The 19,239-nt window shown below is 60.5% G+C and overlaps 1 protein-coding gene and 1 long non-coding RNA gene across 4 annotated transcripts in view; one reads left to right on the top strand and one right to left on the bottom strand.

The window, feature by feature from the left end:
* The window catches only part of FLNC (filamin C), a 27,379-nt gene extending 8,140 nt beyond the window's left edge, over positions 1–19,239 (bottom strand). For 2 of the 3 annotated variants that reach the window (XM_060633069.3, XM_060633072.3), the window contains exons 1-30: positions 18,524–19,238; positions 13,928–14,176; positions 12,285–12,382; positions 11,986–12,136; positions 11,772–11,890; positions 11,486–11,563; positions 11,128–11,290; positions 10,751–10,951; positions 9,403–9,540; positions 8,880–9,006; positions 8,600–8,736; positions 8,197–8,390; positions 7,990–8,103; positions 7,243–7,386; positions 6,900–7,023; positions 6,604–6,764; positions 6,307–6,397; positions 6,048–6,217; positions 5,710–5,827; positions 5,358–5,620; positions 4,372–4,969; positions 3,509–3,682; positions 3,239–3,401; positions 2,798–2,958; positions 1,975–2,142; positions 1,772–1,895; positions 1,161–1,317; positions 896–1,085; positions 688–711; positions 318–565 (exon numbers count right to left, since the gene is read on the bottom strand). In XM_060633069.3, the coding sequence (XP_060489052.1) occupies positions 318–565; positions 688–711; positions 896–1,085; positions 1,161–1,317; positions 1,772–1,895; positions 1,975–2,142; positions 2,798–2,958; positions 3,239–3,401; positions 3,509–3,682; positions 4,372–4,969; positions 5,358–5,620; positions 5,710–5,827; positions 6,048–6,217; positions 6,307–6,397; positions 6,604–6,764; positions 6,900–7,023; positions 7,243–7,386; positions 7,990–8,103; positions 8,197–8,390; positions 8,600–8,736; positions 8,880–9,006; positions 9,403–9,540; positions 10,751–10,951; positions 11,128–11,290; positions 11,486–11,563; positions 11,772–11,890; positions 11,986–12,136; positions 12,285–12,382; positions 13,928–14,176; positions 18,524–18,878 (5,202 nt within the window). In that variant the 5' untranslated portion in view covers positions 18,879–19,238. Of the gene's footprint in view, positions 1–317; positions 566–687; positions 712–895; positions 1,086–1,160; positions 1,318–1,771; positions 1,896–1,974; positions 2,143–2,797; positions 2,959–3,238; positions 3,402–3,508; positions 3,683–4,371; positions 4,970–5,357; positions 5,621–5,709; positions 5,828–6,047; positions 6,218–6,306; positions 6,398–6,603; positions 6,765–6,899; positions 7,024–7,242; positions 7,387–7,989; positions 8,104–8,196; positions 8,391–8,599; positions 8,737–8,879; positions 9,007–9,402; positions 9,541–10,328; positions 10,392–10,750; positions 10,952–11,127; positions 11,291–11,485; positions 11,564–11,771; positions 11,891–11,985; positions 12,137–12,284; positions 12,383–13,927; positions 14,177–18,523 lie in introns of all 3 variants that reach the window. The other variant, XM_060633068.3, reaches the window with a different exon arrangement.
* On the top strand, positions 1,066–2,436 carry LOC144614734 (uncharacterized). The gene is made up of 2 exons (XR_013552774.2): positions 1,066–1,173; positions 1,466–2,436. It is a non-coding gene; the product is annotated as an uncharacterized LOC144614734 (long non-coding RNA).

The raw sequence follows: 19,239 nt of genomic DNA, 5'->3' as shown, positions 1-19,239 counted from the left end.
TGGATAATTTGAGTGCTTTACCCTCTAGAGGGCTTCATCGTCCTGCAGGGCCACCTTGCGGGTATGTATAGGGACAGTGGGCCTGAGGATCAGAGACGAACATGGCAAGTTCCTCCAGAGAGAGCCGACCAACCACTGGAAGGGCCAGAAAACGGGCTGTGCTCAACTCCCAAGTTGGGAGGCTGTGGGAAATCAATGGCTTGACTCTGGAACACTCTGGGCCCAGAATCTATCAGGTGTGCGGACAGGTTCGTGATTCCTTGCTGCTGCCAAGAGGGCCCATCTCCCCAGCCAGTGTCCAGGGCCTTGGAACTTACCAGCACGTGGAAGGGGCTGTTGGGGATGTGCTCGCCTCCAAAGCGGATGGTGATGACGTACTTGCCCGGCTCGGGCGCTGTATAGTAGATGTCAAAGGTACCATCGTGGTTCTCAACCACATCCACGTCGAGCTCCGCCCCATCCGGAGTGGATACCGTGCACGTCACCTTCCCCTTGCCTGCCGCCTTGGCGTCCACCGTGATCACTGTCTCCTCCCCGATCTGGATGCGGGGTCCCAAGCAGGCACCTGCCACCCAGAAGAGCCAAGCCAGGTTGAAGGTCTGTGGGGGCTGTGCTCAGTCCCTCTCCATTCCCAGCTGCCCCTGCCACCTCAGCCCACAGTGAGAAGAGAAGAAAAAGGGCACTCACCCAGGCCATGGCCTCCAATGGACACTGGAAACAGAGAAGAGTGTGAGGCCATGTAGCTGGTGAGAGGGGGTGGGGGGTGGGGGCAGGGGAGGTGGGAGAGGTGGGCTCTCTGACCAGCAGTCCCCTGGGGACTGGGCTAGGGACCTGGAAGAGCAATGAGGGGTGCTCGATGGTGAGCAGGGGCAGAGGACATGGGGTGGGTGCCTACCTGTGACAAGACACTTGCTGGCATCCCCAGTGGGCAGGGCGTGGATGCGGAAGGGTGAGTAGGGGATCTCGTCGCCGCCATACTTGATGGTGATGGTGTACCGGCCACTCATGTCTGGCAGGTAGGACACGGTGTACGTGCCATCCCCGTTGTCTCGGATGTTGGCTTTCTTGGGCTTTCCCTCCGGGTCCTGGGGGAGAAGCAGAGGTCAGGGCCTGCCTGTACCCAAACCCTGACCGGGGAAGTGTACTACACATGGACTCACCAGGATCTGGACGGTGAGCAAACCCTCACCGGCGTCCCGGGCATCGATGGTGAACTCCACGGGCAGGCTGGCAGGGATGCCAGAGGCGTTGAGGCCGGGGCCGCTGGCCCGCACCTTGCTGGCATCATGGGCAGGAAGCACCTTGATCTTGAAAGGGCTTGAGGGGCAGAAAGGATGGACAGTTGGCCGGGGGTCTGGGGGGAGGACTCTGGGGCGGGGAGGAGGGGGAAGACCACATCCTGAGTTTTGTGGGAGGATTACTCGAGGGTACCCGTGACAGACCCTAAGAATTTCTGCATTCCCAGGGAAGATGCTGTGGTTGGTTTAAAGAAGAGGGTGCAGGAGGCTGCCTTCTCCCAAGACACTCATTTTGTAGCTACGTGGTGGGAAAGCCCGGCCCAAGGAGAGCCCCTGGGGCTGTGCTGCCTGTGTGGTGACAGGCAGGGAGCCCCAAGGAAGAGCAGGGGGGTGTGGCTGAGCCCGAGACCGGATGGGGCCAGAGTGGTGGGGGGAGGGCACCCCCAGGGCCCTGCCAGTGGCTGGCAGGTGTGGCCCCGGTGGGAGCACCCCAGTGCTCAGCCACAGCATGGGAGCCCAAGAGTGCTTCTCACCTGCGTGGTACCTCCTGGTCGGCATACTTGACGGCTACCGTGTAGGGCCCATCGGTGGCTGGGGTGTAGTGGACGGTGTGGGTGCCATCTCCCTTGTCACGCACCTCTACAGGCTCGGCTACACCTGAGCAAGGGGGGAGGGTCAGCAAAGCCTCCTGGTGCCCCGCCCCGCCTCCTTCCACCCTGCCCCAGACATTCGGTACCTGTGGGGCCCAGCACGGCCACTTGCAGTGGGGCCCGGCCGGCTTGGCTGCAGTCCACCGTGAAGGTCTGGGGTACCCGGGCCCTGACACCGGCCCCCAGCCCCGGCCCTGAGCACTTCACCTTCCCAGGGTCCACCACATCCTTCACCGGCACCCGGAACGGGCTCCCTGCAAGGAGAAGGACATCAGCCCCTACCCACCTACCCAGAAAGGTCTCTGACGCCGAGGAGGCAGGGGAGAGGTTCTCCCTGCCTTCCCTGCCTCTGAAATATCCTCAGAGAGGCCAGACCAACATGTACAAATGCTTAGGAACTTGCTCATAAACGGGGACAAATAAACTTGGCTGCAGACTAAGGTGGGGCAAACTTTATGTGCTGGGCCACAGGCCTGGAAGAAGACCTTAAATTAATAAAATGCTAAAAATGGATTATTTTAAAAATAAAATGCACTTTTGACCATGAAGTTAGAAAAGTTAAGGTGGAAAAAAAAAATGACCAATTTCAGCATGCCTAAGCTCTGCAATAACAGAAGACATGACCTGCCCAAACAGCTCAGCCCTGTTCTTTGCGCGAGGAGGCATGAGAGAGGGGCTCTCCTCTAATGGCGAGAGTGGCCTGGACTGTGCCTGAGTGACAACCCGTGAGGTCTGGCGCTCCAGGCAAAGGGCCGGGACGCCAGCCCTGGGTCTGTGGGAATGAACTGAAGGGTTGTCCCATCAGCAACAATCACTGCCCTGCCTCTTGGCCACAGCCTCAGCAGCCACGCGTTGTCACTGATGCCTTCCCTGCACAACCCTCCCCCGCCACCCACTCTCTCTGCACACCTGGGATGGGCCGCCCCCCAAAGGTGATGTTGACGTCGTAGTCTCCAGCGGTGAAAGGGATGTACTCCACGGTACAGCTGCCATCTTTGTTGTCCTTGCAGGACATCTTGGCTTCTGAGGGGCCCTCGATGGCTAGGCCAAGGCCTCCGGTGCCAGCTCCCCTGCAAGGCAACACCCTTCTCAGCTCTGCTAGGAACGGTGAGTAGGGAGAGGGAAGAGCCGCTGAAGGGGGTGGGTGGAGGACAGAGGGCAGGCTGCTAGGTGCCCAGCTGAGGAGGGACAAAGGAGCTGATCTTGAAACACCAGGGGAGGTAGGCTCCTGGGTCACCCTGGAGAGGGGGTGGGATGAGGCGCACACAGGAAGGACAAGGGAGAAGGGTGAGTAGCTGGGATCAGGGTGGCTACAGCATCAGTGTCCAGATTAGGAAAGGGGGAGGATACCTGGTCTCCACAGTGAAGTGGTTGGCCTTGTTGACCAAGCCGCTCTCCAGGCCGGGCCCAAAGGCCCTCACGCGGGTGGGGTCACAGCCCTCGGTCACGCCCACTCGGAAGGGGCTCTTGGGCACAGCTACGTCATCATACAGGACCTCCACCAGATGCACGCCTGGAAGCCAGCCACACAGAGCGATCAGGGCGTGCACAGCCCCTAGCACCCCATCCATACTGAGAGTCATCGGTTCCCCACCGTCCCCGCTCGGCCCAGGTCCTCACCCTCTTCATAGGCTGTGTACTGCACTCGGTAGGTGCCGTCCCCGTTGTCTGTCACATAGGTGTCCGTCTTAGCACCCGAGGGGTTGAGCACACGAGCTGTCACGTGGTTCCCACCTGTCGCTGTTAGGGATCTTGCGTCCACAGTGAACTCAGTGGTCACCTCACGCAGGACACCTGGGTCCCAGGAAAAGAGTACTCCGTGTGAGTCAAGGGCAGCCTCACATAGTCGCTCATGCCTCCACCCTCCCCAGCTTTCAGGCTCTTGCTCTTATCCGCTACTTCCCAGCCTGAGCCCAGCCACCCTCTGCCCACCACCACCGCCCCCCCCCCCCCCCCCACCGTGTGCTCCAGGCCCCTGCTTCGCTCCCGTCACCACCGTGTGATATTCTGTTCGTGTCAGGCACCCCACCAGGCTGTGGGCCCTTCAAGGGCGGGTCTGGGTCTTCTGTCTCCCTTGACCTTCCACTCTCATGCCTCGCCAGGGGCTGGCCTCCAACAGGTGGCCACTCACACTCACTGAACTGGGTTGAACTATCTCCTGACCTTCTACCCAAAGCTTTCCCACTCTATTCTCTACACTGGGGTCCTTAGCTTTCTCAGATCAGGCACCTGATCTGAAAGCTGGGATCTCCCCGGAAAGACGCACATAGGCAGACACAGTTTTGCCACGTGAGCAGAGGCAAAGCTCCACGCCCAGCCTCTGGCCCTTGGCTCCTTCTCTGGGGTACCTGAGCCCTAAGGACTCCAAGCGTGCCCAAACCCTCCTTTTACCTCTGCCTTGGCCCTCCCTGAGCCCTCAGCCCTGCTCCCTCCCTCCTGCTGATGTCCAGGGCTCCCTGACCAGCTCCGCCTCTCTCACTCACCGTGAGGCTCCACCCCGGGCCCTGAGACCTTGACTCCACTGGTGTCGACAGCAGGCTGCACGTGGACGCGGGTAGGGAATTTGGGGACAGGGTGCCCGCCATACTTGATGGTAATTGTGTAGGTGCCAGGAAAGGCGGGGCTGTAGGTGATGTGGTAGGTGCCGTCGGCATTGTTGTGGATCAGCACCTCGGCCTTGACACCGGCGTCTGACAGGATCTCGATGGTCAGCTCAGCCTCACCAGCCTCCGAGCAGTCCACTGTGAAGGTGGCCGCCTCGCCAGCCTTGCCACGCTCCAGGCCCGGCCCACTGGCCCGCACCTTGCTCGGGTCGAACACGGGCCGGATGGTGGCCTTGAAGGGTGAGCCAGGGATGTGGGCTTCGGCAAACAAGATGTTGATGGTGTACTCGCCGGGCTCCGTGGGCAGGTAGCTGACAGCACATGAGCCATCACCGTTGTCCTGGCACTCAATCTTGGCCTCACAGGGGCCCTCCACAGTCAGCCCCAGGCCGCCTGTGCCAGCCCCCTTGGTGTCAATGGAGAACGGTGCCGGGGTGCCTACCAGGCCGCCCTTGAGACCAGGCCCATAAGCACAAACCTAGGGAGAGGAGCAGGCATATAGTTTCCTTACATCCGGCCTCTCCCGTGCCTGGTCTTCGTGGCTCCCCACCCAGCTAAGCACCTTTAACTGTAGCAGCTATGACAGGCTGAGTCCTTACAACAATTCTAGATGAGGGAACGGAGGCTGACAGATTAAATAGTTTGTCTCGGTTAGTGAAGCTGGAGCCCAAGCCCGGGTGTGATCAAAGGCCACACTCTTCATAACTAGGCTGTTTCAAAGGCAGGTCCTGAGATGGAAGGATCACCGTGGCCTTGGACCCAGGGCTGTAGTCATTCCAGGTACACGGGCCCTCTTGCCTCCGTGACTCATCCATTTTCCCTATAAACCCTCAAATCCCAGCTCCCTTCAACTCCTATCTCCTTACCTTGGAGGGATCGGGGGGCAGGACACCCTCCACAGCAAAGGGGCTACCGGGCACTGGGTGACCGTCGTAGGTGATGTCCACCTTGTAGGGTCCCTCCTCAGGGGGCATGTAGCGCACGGCCTGGGTTTCAGCTCCGCCCCCAGGCTCCAGCTTGCAAGGGATGGGGCGACGGGAGGGCGAAGTCATCCGCACATCCAGCTGCCCTTGACCGCCAGCCCCACGTGTGTTCACAGAGAAGGCCTGTTCTTGCCCCACAGCCACCTCTGCGGAGAGGTCAAGGGGCACAGTGAGCAGAGACTCCGGCCCACCCCACAGCACTTCTCCCTTCCAGGGTGGCTCCTGCCCCACTTACTGCTGTTCAGGCCTTGAACTTTGACTTTGCTGAGATCCAATGGGGGTGCCACATTCACCACAAAGGGGCTCTTGGGGACAGGGTCCCCACCGTAGGTCACCGTCACCGCCATGTTGCCCTATCAGGTACAAGAAGAGGTTAGAACTGGGTGGCTTAGACACGGCCTGGCAACATGCCCTTGGCCGATGTGGACCTCGGGCTCAGAGTAGCACAGCCAGAGAGGATAGGTGCCAGGAAAGGGCCAAGACGACCCAGAAGTGGTCCTAGGAGACCGGCGGAAGGAGATGCAGGACCCTCGTCAACCAGGATGGGTGGGGTGGGGAGGAAGTGGGACACACCTGCTGGACGGCCGTGTACTTGACGGTGTAGGAGTAGTCATGGTTGTCGATGATTTCAAAGTCCCGCACGGCCTCACCCTTGGCAGCCCCGGCAAAGTGCACGTCCAGCTTGGCCTTGCCGGCTCCCTTGGTCAGCACCGTGAAGTGAGTGGGCTTCCCGACTTCCACACCTGGGGAGCCCACCCCAAGACAGCGGTGAAGGCCTGGTGGACACCTAGCATCGATCCCGGCCCAGCCCAGCCCCCGCCCAAACGCCTACCCGTGCGGTTCAGCCCAGGGCCCTCGGCCTTGACTTTGCTGGCATCGTGGGATGGGTCCACCTTAATGTGGAAGGGGCTGGCAGGGATCTCCTGGGTGGAAAAAAAAGATCTGGTCAGGGTAGGCAACGGTAGCTTCTGAAACAGCCCCTTTGTTCCTTCTGAGGCCCGCCGCCCGCACACAGAAAGTGCTCTGTCGATGGCCGCGCAACTGTCCCCAAAGGACAGGATATGAAGCTGCAGCTTAGGCTTGGAGGCTGCAGGCCACCAGTGACGGCCAGAAGCCAAGGGTAGGGTACCTGGTTGGCAAACAGCACCATAATGGTGTAGCGGCCGGCCCCTGGGGGGGTGTACTTGACTGTGAAGGTGTCATTGTCGTTCTTGATGATGTCAAAGTCGATGTCAGCTTCTGCAGGGCCCACCACTCCGGGAGCGCACTTGATGCCGATACTCACGTCACCTGAGGGGAGGCAGGCACAGGGCCATGAGTGGGTTCTCAACGGCTGCCCCCACTTAGCTAGAAGCAGGATCTGGCCAGAGTGCAAGCCCCACCTACCCAGGCCCCGCCCACTCCCCTGACCACAGCCAGGCACACCTTGCCCAGCCTCGCTGCAGTCCACGGTGAAATAGGTAGGCTCGTTGGCCTTGAGGCCCGTCTTCTCCACGCCTGGGCCATACACCTTCACCCGCTCGGGGTGACTGCCTTCTCCCACGTTCACCTGTCGGGAGGAGGTTGATGCTCAGCCCAGGGCCCCTCCCACAGGCCCCATACCCCATCACTACCCACCCCGGCCTCAGCGGGACCAGCCTCAGCCTCTTTGTGGGTTTTGAGGTGGGGAGTGGAGACAAGGTCCCAGGGACAACCAACATCTCCTGTATGGGGCTCCACCCTCCCTCTGGGACCCCAGGCGGCAGGGGGGCAGGACAGGAGGACACACCCGGAAGGGGCTCTTGGGCACATTGACGCCTCCCCAGGAGATGATGATGGTGTGTTTAATGGGCTTGGTGGGCACGTAGGAGCAGCGGAAGGTGCCGTCGCCATTGGGGATGACCATGATGTTGACAGGGCAGCCATCAGCATCCTGGGTGGGGGGGGTAACCAAACGAGAGTCTTAAGAACACTCCGGCCTCCTCAGAGCACTGACGCCCTCTACTGGCCTCAGGCAGCCCTCCTCACCTACTGCCTCAGACCTCAGGCCAGAAGAGCCCAGCGCCACGTGCTATGGTGGCGGGGAGCACGCCCTGGGAGCCATTTGTGTGGCCCAGCCTCCCAGCCCAGGCATCTGCAATGTGTTAGCTGGGAAAAGGCTGGTTTAAATCAATGTTTCTAAAATTGAATAGTGAACATGTTAAAGGAAAATCATCCTCTTGAACCCAAGAGTACATTCGTTAACTTCTAGGGATTAGCGGACAGCAGCATGAGAAATGGACTTGGGAAGTCAATGTCATATTCAAATCGTCTTTCAACTGCAAAATTATTAGTACAAAAAAATACACTTTTGGTAAAATATGTTCATAAGGTTATCATCAGAAAACACATTTTTAAGTTTCCCATAGTTCTTTTGGATCCGTGAGAGTCAAGCCGGGCCAGTGACGCTACAATTTCCTCTGCCTCTCACCTGCCTCTGCCCTCCCAGGGTTCCTGCCCAGGGCAATGGGGGTAGCAGGACCGGGCAGTGACTTACCTGGGCATACAGGTTCAGGTCTCCCTTGCCAGCAGCACGGGCATCGATGGTGAACTCTGCAGGCTTGTCCACAATGCAGCCAGTGGGCTCCAGGCCAGGCCCAAAGGCCTTCACCTGTGCAGGGGGAGGAGCGGAGGGCTAGGTTGGGGACTGGAGGAGGGCCTGCTCACCCCATCCTGGGCTAGTATGCAGGCCCAAGGACCCCACCTTATCCGGGAAGCAGTCAGGTGCGGCTGGCTGGATGTGGGCAATGAAGGGTGAGTCTCGGATGTCCTCGTCATCGCAGATGACGTGCACGGCGTACTCCCCAGGTTCCGTGGGCCAGTACCGCACATCGCAGGAGCCATCCCCCTTGTCATCACACTCGATCTTGGCCTGTGAGGGCCCCTCGATGGAGAATCCTGGGCGCGACGGAGGGAAGATCAGGGGGTCCAAGAGGCAACTTGGACACTCGGGCAGGTCTCCTATCGCTCCCTCAGTCACCCCTCCATCCCACTCCGTCTCATCCTGATACTATCCAGCGTTCCCGCCTCCCGTCCCCAGTCACCCCCCGTGTCCCTCCATCGCACCACTCCCCAGCGTTCCCGCTTGCTGCCACCCAGCCACTTACCCAGTGTCCCCACCTCCGTGCCAATGGCCTCCACCACAAAGTCGGCCGACTTCCCCACCTGGCCAGTTTTCAGGCCGGGACCCCAGGCCCGTACCTTCTGTGCTCCTGCCTCTGGGCTCACCTGTACCTCAAAAGGACTGGGCGAAGAGGGATCTGGGGTCAATGCCGGGAAGCACCTCTGCCAGAGGTACCAGTCCTCTCTTCCCTCAGGCAGCCCGTCCTCCTCTCCCCAGCCTGTGAGGCCCCAGACAGGCAGGCCTGGCGGGTGAGTGGTGCTTACCTGCGGGGGATGGCATAGCCGCCCCACGTGATGGTCACCACATACTTCCCAGGCACCACAGGGTGGTACTCACACTCGAACACACCATCTCCAACCTCTCGCACTTTCACTGGCTCTTCTGTGCCCTCTGAGGAGACGGGGAGCACACAGGGAGGTGATCACCAGTCTGAGAGCCACAGGTCCTCAATCCCCTCAGGGACCCTGGCACCCGGGCCCAGCCTGAGGGCAGTGCGACTAGTGGGCAGAGCTGAAACTCGGGCAGGGACCACATGCCATCCCTGTGCATGACACCCAGAGTAGCATGTAGGGTGAAAAGGATCATTTCCAGTTTGCAGGTGAGAAACTGAGGCAAGAGAGGAGACAACATGCCTAAGGTCCCATGGTACCTCTGGGCAGAGTCTCTTCTTGGAGTCTCTCCGGGGCAGGGCATGGTGCTCGTTGTCACTGCCCTCAGGAAGCCAGAACCACGGGCCATATTTCCTCCCTGCTCTCCCACCCCCCAGTCCTGGGCCCCGGCACTCACTTGGCCCTTTGACTGTGACCTTGAGCTCTCCGCTGCCGGCACCCTTAGTGAACACCTTGAAATCAGCCACCTCTTTCACACGCACACCCTTGGGCTGCAGGCCCCGCCCAGAGGCACGGCAGGCGTTAGGGTTACAGGCTGGGGGTTGGAAGGAAAAGATTAGGGGTGCTGAGGGGCTGGAGACAGAGCCTCAGCCCCTCACCACTCATTTCCCACCTCACTGGACATAGTCTTCCTGACCCTCACAGGCACAGGCTATGGCCTCATGCAGTCCTCCCCCGTGCTCCCCAGGGCCCCCGACACAACTGGGGCCCTTGGGAGCCATGCTGGACGAGGAGCCGGCTACAAGAAACCCTCCCTGCTGGGCTTCTCAGAGTCAGTGTCACTTGGGACACAGACATGGCAGAGCCTGGGCAGAGAGTGGGGCAAAGAGAGAGAGGGGAAGGCCCCAAACCACCCAAAGCCACCCACCCAGAGCCATCTGAGCCTTCTCAGGCAGAGCCACCATAGCAGCTTTAGGACTAGGTCATGCCATAAAACACTAAGCGAGGCCACAGAACGAGATATTCAACATAACATGAAGCCTTCTGCAGGTCACAGGCAATGCATGGAAATCAGCCTGCCACAGAACACTACCAGTGGCAATGAACCCAGACCTTGCTACTGAACACAGGCCAAAGAAGAGTGATCTCAGACTGCCACGGAACACATAAAATGGCATAGGACCCAATGGGATGCCACAAAACAGGCAAGGACGTATAATCCAGGCCTACCACAGGACACAGGCAATGGCACAGAACCTGGGGCCCGTCACAGAATGCCACAGAAGGGGGGCAATTCCACACTGCCTGGGCCATTCCACACAGCACAGGTGAGGCCAGTCAGCTGTGGCCATGCTGGCCCCACCTCCCCTGGACAGTACTAACGTGGCACCACTTTCTTGGCCTGGTGGAAGATGGGCACGGAGGGGACGTGTGACGGCAAGGGCTCTGAGCGGCAGGGAGAGAACCAAGTGGCGGGAGTCACCACCCGAGGGCCGGGGGTATGGGTGCCCATCACATATGCCCCCACAACCCTTGCAAGGTGGCACCTGTCTGTATACTTTGCTGTGGTCTCCAGACCCTCCCTGGGATAGTAGGTGGAGAGATGACCAGGATGAGATCTCTCCAGAGCTACCCCCTGCCCCCGCCCCATGGATATTCTACCTATTTTAACGCCGGCTCCCCTCCCACCCCTGGATTTAGTGGTTCGTTTCCCATAAACCCTCAGCCCCGGAATTTGGTGGCAATTCTCTCTGTGTCCTGGCCTCAGGGAGGGTGGCTGTGGGGCTGGGTGAAGGGCCTTTTACCTTCAGCTACATGGACGGGGAAAGGACTGCGGGTGATGGGGGCACCAGCGAAGGCCACATGCACCGTGTGGGGCCCCTCCATCACAGGCCTGTACGTGCATCGGAACGTGCTGTCGCCCTTGTCCTCCAGGGCCACCTCCACTGTGTCCCGCCGGCCCTGCGGGTCCACGATCACCACGGCAACATCACCAGTGCCGGCCCCTGCCGTGCACAAAAAGCCATCAGCAACCCCCTCTCTGGACACAAACAGCTGCTCGGGGCTCCCTCACTCTGGGACCACCCACCCTCTGGCTGAGACCCTGCCCCTGTCCCCCATCCACATCACCCCATGTAGTCATGCGCTGCCCGCCTGACATCCCCCTAGGGCCCATCCTTACCCGCAGTATAGATGTCAAAGTATGTGGGTTTGTTGGCCACATTGCCCACAGGCTCCAGGCCAGGGCCACGGGCTGACACCTTGTTGGCATCTCCCAGAGCCATGCCCACGTTCACCTCAAAGGGACTGCGTTCGATATTCTGGCCAGCAAAGAGCACAGTCACCTGCAGGTCAGGGGCCAAATGTTAGCCTCTCGGGGAAAGCAGTTCTTTTGAGAGGGGGTGGATGGGCAGGGCGCAACCGAGGCTGGGGAGAGGTGGGCTGCTGGGCATGCTGGGGTGGGCTGCGAGCTGAGAGAGGGCTCCACGACGACAGAGCCAAGGACGTGAGCGGGATGGGGAGGGTCGGCAGGGAGATACCTTGTGCAACCCAGCAACCTTGGGCACATAGGAGACAGCATAGGTGCGGTTCTTGTCATTGTTGGGAACCACTTTGGCCTATCGGGAAGGGAAAAGACCAGAAGTCACAGAGGCTGCAGCCCCTCCTGACCCCACAGTGCCTGGCAGCACCCACGGTGATGCTTCCCCCAGAACCCGGCCTAGTAGTTAATTCTGGCAGCCATCTCTAGGCCAGTCCCGCTAGCAGCCCGTGGTCTCTGGTTCGAAGCCCATGCCATTCCCTCTCGTCCTCAGCAGCTCTCCATACCTCCTCGGTGTGGCCCTCAGGGTCCTCAATGTAGACCAGCACCTCGCCCACGCCGGCATCCACCGTCTGCACGGTGAAGTGGGCAGGCTGTAGCACAGTGTTGCCGTGGGGCTCGATGCCTGAGGGACAGACGGCAGAGCCAGGTTACTTAGGAAGACCCATCCTAGGATGGACCCGACTGCCCAGGGAAGACCGGCAGGGACTCGACACGTACCAGGCCCGTAGGCGATGGCCTTCTTGGGGTTCAGCTGTTTAGAGCGAACAGGGGCACCAGGTTTGAGTTTGGCCTTGGGGAACTGGGACAGGTAGGTCATGACAGAATGCTCATCCACGTTGGGGTCCACAATCTCCTCGGGGGCAATCACCTGCCACAGGGAAGAAGGGAGTTACAGGGTGCCCTCTACCCAGTGACCTCGGTGCTCTCCCCCCTCTTGACCGGGCATCCTCATAGACCCAACCTCCGTCCTGGCCCTCCTGGCCCCCTACTCTCCCCCACCCTCTTTGTTCGTGTACCTGGGGCACCCCGAGCCAGTCGTCCGCCTGCTGCATGGCCTCCCGGGCGTTCTCCACAGGCTGGTTGGGGTCCCAGGCTTCCCAGTCAGGGCACAGGCCTAGAGAGATGGTAGAGGGAGACGATGAGTAGGGGAAGGCAGCCAGTCAGAATGCAGAGCATCTGCTCACCCGACACCCTCACAGGCTGCGGGGTCACACCCGCTGCCGCGCAGCTCTGGGCCCCTGACCAGCCAGGTTCTTGCTGCCCCCCTATGTTACGGACCATCGCTGGGATGCCCATCGCCATTGGGAGGCGCAGCAGCCCTCCCTAGCACCAACAATGAGGCCTTTCTGCCCTGGCTGACGCAGCCTGGCACCAGCCCTGCCAGTCAGCCTTCTGCCGGCCCAGGCCCCAGCGCAGACCCTGTCAGGACAGCTCCCCCCCCAATCCTTCCCGCCTCACTCCTGCTGCCTCGGGGCAGCAGGTTCCATCCTGCACATGCTTCTGACGCCATCCTCTACAAGGTCTCCTCACAGCCTCCCTCAAGTCCTAGAGCTCCAAACACTTCCCACATCAGCCTTAGAGCCGAAGACACCCTCATTAGCCACTTGGGGAAACTGAGGCACATAAGGGCATGTTATGAGAGGATAGGTTCTCCTCTGTGGCCACCCAAAACACAGCCCTCCTAATGGGAAGAATGCTGAGGCAGCTCCAGATCACTCCTGTCAAGGGGTGCAAAGGTCAGGGGGTGCCTGGTCCAGGCCAGAGCTGGAGGAGGGGTGATGCTCACTGGCTGGGAGGGGGCCGGCGCAAAGGCTGGAATCCATGACCGGCCGGAACAGCTGAGCTCACTTCTGGCGGCCTCACCAGCTGTGGGCAATGGCTCAGCAGCTGGGAATGCTTCCCAGGCGGCTGGTGCCCCCGCCTCCCACCCCCTGCTCCCCAGCTGACCCCAGACTGGGGAGGATTCTCCCAAGGGGCCATGGCTCCCCAGAAGCAGAGCTGACCGACTCAGATTAGAAGGCGATCTATCTTCTTGGGAGGTGATGGTCAGAAAGGGAGATGCCTATAGGGCAGGGCTCTAGCCAGTCATGGCCTCAGTCTTCTCATGGGCCCTGACTGCCCCCCCACCTGACCGGGCCAGGGCCTACGTTTGAGAGGACAGTGTTGGGCCACCTGTCACTGGGCAGCAGCACACCAGCCTCAGTCCCTCCTCAAACCTCTCCCAGAGCCTCACAAAGAAGAACCCTCTCAGGGTCTGACTTCTGGGCTTCTTGCTACAAGTCCTACCACATTTCCTTTCTCTCAGCTCAGCAGAAATGGTACCCGTATGGCAAAGTAGGACACTCATGGAGCAGGAAGTTGAGACCTTGGGCTCAAGTTCAGTTCTGCCACAGATAAACTGTGTGATCTTGGACAAATCACTGGCCCTCTCCGGACCTCATTGCCCTGACTGTAAAATGAGGAATTCTGAACCTTTTGCTGCAAGCTGCAGTATCTGTCACACCCACAGGAAGGGCCTGTCACCAGCAATGACTGTCGGAGCAGAGGGCAAGCCCCACAGGCCGTCCTGATCCCCCAGCCCGGAGATATGCATTCTGACAGCCACAGCCCTCAGCACCACCAGCGAAGGGCTCCATGATGGGCCCACTGGTCCACTTACCAGGGGCACAGTTGTCCACCAGGGCGCCCAGAGCTTTGCCATCCTGCCAGTCACGGTTGAAGTTAGTGATGGGCAGCTGGGGCACCTTGTTCTGGATCCAGCCGAGCAGACGCTGCTTGGGCGTCTGCTTGCGGGCGTCCTCGTCCTCCTCATCCTCCCACATGGGCATGGAGATAGAGTAGTGTAGGATCAGCGTCCAGATCAGACCCAGGATCAGCTTCAGGTTCCCATCCACAATGGCCTTGCTATCTGCAGAGTGGAGGGGACACGCTGGGCTCAGCGAGGGGGCTGCCCTCCACAGCTCAGCTCACGAGGCAGCTGCTAGAGCAGAGGGGGTCAGGCCTCCCGCTTTCGGAACCTGCCCCCTTCTCTGCCTACCGAATTCTCACCCTCCAGCAAGGCCAAGGCCGCGCCCAGAGGCCTAACGTTTGGGGTCTGCCTACAGCGTGCCCCACAGCAGGTACTTTCACCTGTGGAACAGCGCGTGCGTGGGCCTCCATCCGGCTACAGGCCCCCTGGCGATCATCCGGGATTATAAGCCTCTGCGGGGGGGCTGCGCTGTTTTCATTTTTTAAGTTTTATTGAGGTGTGCCTGACACACAAGCTGCACGTATTAAACTGGACAAGCTTTGACAACATGTATGTGCCTATAACGCCATCACCACAAGTCATAAACCTATCCACCTCTCCCCAGATTTCCTTGCACGTACCCCTTTGTGGTCCCTCTGCCTGCCCTTCCTTGTCCCCCTTTCCAGGCAACAACTGGTTTGCCCTTGGTTACTCTGGATTAGTTTGCATTTTCTAGAGATTTATACAAATGGAATCATATAGTAAGTACTCTTTGGTTTCTTTCACAGTAGACACTATTTCTCTACACTCAGAGCCTAGGACTTAGTAGGATCTCAGTAAATACTAGTTGAATGAATATTTAAAAAACTGAAATTAGAGAGGAATTAGAACTAACCTGGTTCCAGCCGAATTCTCCTCTTGAACACCATAAAAGGCTTTTGGAACAAAGTTCGGGGATGGGGAGGGAGAGGGGGGTACAGTGCATGCTTGGGTAAGGCTTGAAAATCATGTTTTCAAATGCTGGGGCCAGTGGGATTTCACATGAGCCAGGGGGAATGTCACCCGTGTGGACTCAAGTCTCAGGAGCTGAGACTCTTCACCCATCCCCACCTTGGAGGAATACTAGGGACCAGAATCGCTTCCTCAAGATTCGGGAGACCTCGTTCTCCTCCAACAGCCAGAGTGAAATATCCAGGAGCCTGGATGGCCTACAGTATGAGTCTTTGGAAGCCAGCTTATTTGTAAAGGGCAATGCAGGCCTGAAATCCATCAGCTTCCCTGAACACTACTTTTAGGAGGTTGGGAGGGGGGGACAGAAGATTCAGCCTTGTTTACTGGCGTTGCCTGAGAGATGGGAGAGGGTGGGGCTGGAGGCGCACCCCCCTCTCCCCCCCCACACCCACACCCCTTACACAACTTTTCCTCCTCCCCTAGATCTTGGGAGAAAACAGTCCGGAGACCAAAGGCCTGGGGAACCCCAGCATCCCCCACCCCATCCCCACCAGCCCCCAGGAGGGGGAATCACAGCCTCTCTATCCCTCTGGCCTCCAGCTCTGGCCCCCTTGGCTCCCCCACCCTTTCACTGATTCATCCTTCCTTCCCCGGCAGCTCCCCAGCCCGCCCCCTCTCCCCCTGGCTCTGCTGCAGCACAAAGGTTTGGCAGCTTTCAGATTCCATGACACAACTCACTCCCGGCCTCCCGGTGCTTCAGGGCGCTCTCTCAAACACACAGGCCGCCATACTCTCACACAGTCTTGACACCCAGTGCCCCAAGGCCTCTCACCACCCCGACAGTCTCCAAAGCCAGTGCTCACACACCCAGAAGAGCTTCTTGCAAACCGGGGGGGTGGGAGGGGGGGGCCAGATTCGTGGGAGGGAGGCCTTGAGGCTGCTGGGGTTGGAGGGGGTGTCATTCATATTTGCCGCAAGGAGAAGTCTCTCCCCAGTGACTGGCCCTGGGCCAGACAGCAAGTGGTCCACTGCGGCTTGGGGCAGGAGAGGGACCTAGAGTCCTGCTCCGGAGCAATGACCTTCCTCTCCAGACCCATTCCTGCCCCAGGCCAGGCAGAAAAGGGGAGCTCAGGCTTGCTCCCTCCTACCCTGAGCCACCACTTCTTCTCCAGCCTGGGGACACCCCCCAAAGGGGTGGGAAGAGCCCTACAGCCAGACCCTGAGGCCACCCCAGGCCTCAAGGGTGGGAAAGGAGAGAGGGCCCTGGCGAGGGAGGTGCCGGCACAGCTGCTGCCCCCCTCTGGCCCCTCCCTCAGCTGTTGGCTCTAGAAGGAGTAGCAACTGGGGAACAGCTGCGGCACAGAGCTGCCTCATTAGGCCTCTTTGTTTGGAGGGGCTGAGGGGCTGGTGGGGGCCGGGTTGGGGTGCTGGGGTAAGGGCACACAGCTCCTTCAACCCGAGCTGAGCACCCCGTTCTTTAGCTGGACTTCCCAGCCCCCACCCCACTCCTGGAAAGGGAAGTGGGGAGTCTTTCTGACCCCCTCCCAGGTGCCCAGATGCTCCATCGAAGTCCTGAGATAAGGCCCAGAGCAGGCCGGCCCCCCCTCACCCCCCAACCACAGCCCCTTCCCACCACTGATCGGGCCAGAGGGAACCAGAGGAAGCAGAAAGCCGCCCCTGGTGGGGAATCCCTTGACATCTCCTCAGGGTCGAGCAGCCCCGCCCCCTGTGCCCCCTCCCTCCACCCTCAGCCTCAGGCCCGGCCCCAAATTGCTGACAGCTTATCTCATCAGCACGAGTGAGCCACTTGGCCCAAATGGGGAACAGTTCCCCTTCCTCTCAGCGGGAACCCAGGAGCGTCCCTCCCGCCCCCAAACCATCTTTTCCTTCTTCCCCCTCTACTCTGAGCCGGCCCCTCCGCTGTTGAGCCAAGGGGCCGGAGCCAGGCACCGCCATGGGGGAGGGGAGAGGTGCGCTCAGGAAGGATGAGGCCTGGAGAGGGGCCGGCGGCCCCCGCAGCGGGGAGGGGAGAGGAAGGCTGAGCAGTTTCCTATAAAGTCCTGGTGAGGCCGCGGGCCCTCCTCTTGAGACCCCACCTGGGACCGTCAGTCTGTCGGTCAAACCTCAGCATGCAGGGGGATGACAGCCCCAGGACTGACTTGTCTCTGATTCCCCCACACAAATCCTCCGACCAACCCCCCACCAACACACACACTCTGTAGCCCTCACCCCACTACACACACCAGGGTCCCCTCCCCCACCCCTGTCCTCAGGCTTGTCCTTCTGGAAAGCTCAGAGACATCTGCTGTGTCACGGAGGCAGGGCTATTTCCAGGCCAGAGCGGGTGGGGTGGGGGGGCAGTATTGGGGCAGGAGGGGTAAGGCCTAGAGAGGGGACTGGACAGGGCAAAGGGCCCCAGACTGACTTCAGCTGCTAATTCAGGAGGCCTAGAGATGCCCTGAGGGAGAGTGGGGGTGGACAGATATTCAATTATCTTTGGGGTAGCCTGGTGGGGGAAGGCATCGGACCCCATGTGAAACTCTTCTCCTGGGGCTTTGGGGTGCACCCCAAGGGGCCCTTTCCTGTAAATCACAGCAAGACTCTTAAGAGCTCACCACTGGGGTAGGGGGGTCTTCTCTAGGCCCCCAGCCAGCAGGGAGGACTGCAGGGCTGTGAGGGGAGGAGCAGCCTCTGACCACTCAGAGCCCACCCTCAGCTCCCCAAGCTCCCAAGCCTGGAGCGCTTCCCCACCCCCACCAGCACTGATACACCTTCCAAATCTGGTTACACTCAATGACTTCCTCCCTTCTACAGGCCTTCCCCTCCCTCCTCTCAACCCAGACAGTTAGCTGCAGCCAATCCAGTCCTAGGGAGTGGGCTGGGGCCTGGCATGGACTTAGGGGAGCACCCTCCTGCGCAGGCTAAAGCAGGAGGTGGATAGGCAGGGGTTAAGGTTTTCTGCCCTCTCTTAGTGCCTTTTTAGGTTTCTGAGGCTGGGCCCTGCCTGCCCTGGCCCAGGGGCCTGAACCCAGCTGCTAAGCACAGGCCTGTGGAGTCCGCCTGCCCCCCCCCCCCCCAATGCCTGCCTAGCCACCAGCTTCCCTGACCTGCCTTCAGCCTGCTTCTCCCCCATGGACGTGCTGGGAGGCAAAGAAGCTCTTTGTTTAGGGAGTAAATGCCCCCCAGGAATCAGTAATGGGCACCCTGTCTTCTCAAGCATGGGCTGGGATGGCCCCATGGCAAGAAAGGGGACAATGAGTAGAGGCGGGTTGATGGGAGTGTGTGCCGGGAGGCTGAGCTGGACGACTTAGAAACGGTAAGGTGTGGACTCCCCTGGGGAACCCCAATATTCCGCTGAAGGGACAGAGGGGTGTGAAGGCACTGCCCATATGGCCTGCATCGATGGCAGGAGAGCAGGGGCCAGGGCCCTCTCCCTGGGCCAGGGGGCCACCCTCTGTCCTATCTCAGCTCCCGGCACCCACCCAGCACCTGTGTCCGCCGCCCCCAGGGGCCAGCCCTTTCTTGGGGGCACTTCCCCCTCCCCGCTGTGTCCGTGCACTGCTCGCCCGCACTGACCGATGGACACGAGCTTGATGTGCTCGCGCTCCAGGAACTCGAGGGCCACGGACACGTTCTCCAGCTTCATCTGGCGGAAGTTGGGGCGCGGGTGGAACTTGCGATACATGCGCTTCTGGCTGAGCACCTCGAGCAGCGCGATGAGGCGCAGCCCGTCGCTGAGGTCTCGCTGCAGGTCGGTCAGGCGCTTGCCCACACACTTCAGGTGCTCGTTGCACCAGCGCGTGAACGTGTTCTGCTGGATCTTCTTCCACGGCGCGTCCTCCGCCAGGTCCTTCTCCGTGGACGGCATGTCGTCCACCTCGTCGCCCAGGCCGAGGCCGGCGGCCTCTGAGTAGCTGCTGTTGTTCATCATGCTGGCGCGGGCTGGGGCGGGGGCTGCTCTGCCTGCTGGGCTCGGGCTGGGGCTGGGGCGCTGTCGGGGCGCTGTCGGGGCGCTGTCGGGGTGCTGTCGGGGCGCGACCGCGGGACTCGCAGCTCTGCGCTGCGCTGCTCTCAACTTGTCTCGCGCTCTGGCTGGTGGGACTCGGCTGGCCTCCTCGGCTCCTCGGCCGCGCTCTCTCTCTCTCTCTGTCTCTCTCTCTCTCTCCCTCCGGGGGCGGAGCAGTGCTCGGGAAGTGCGGGCCGGGCCGGGGCGGGGGGTTTAAGAAGCCCCTGGGGCCGCGCCCCCCCCACACGCCGCGCTTGCGGCCCCCGAGTCCACGTCAGAGCGCCGG

This window comes from Panthera onca, chromosome A2 (assembly GCF_046562875.1).
Source record: "Panthera onca isolate mPanOnc1 chromosome A2, mPanOnc1 haplotype 2, whole genome shotgun sequence".
In the NCBI taxonomy this organism is placed as follows: Eukaryota; Metazoa; Chordata; class Mammalia; order Carnivora; family Felidae; genus Panthera; species Panthera onca.
Note: the sequence above shows the minus strand (reverse complement) of the source record. Positions and strands in the feature narration are given on the sequence as shown.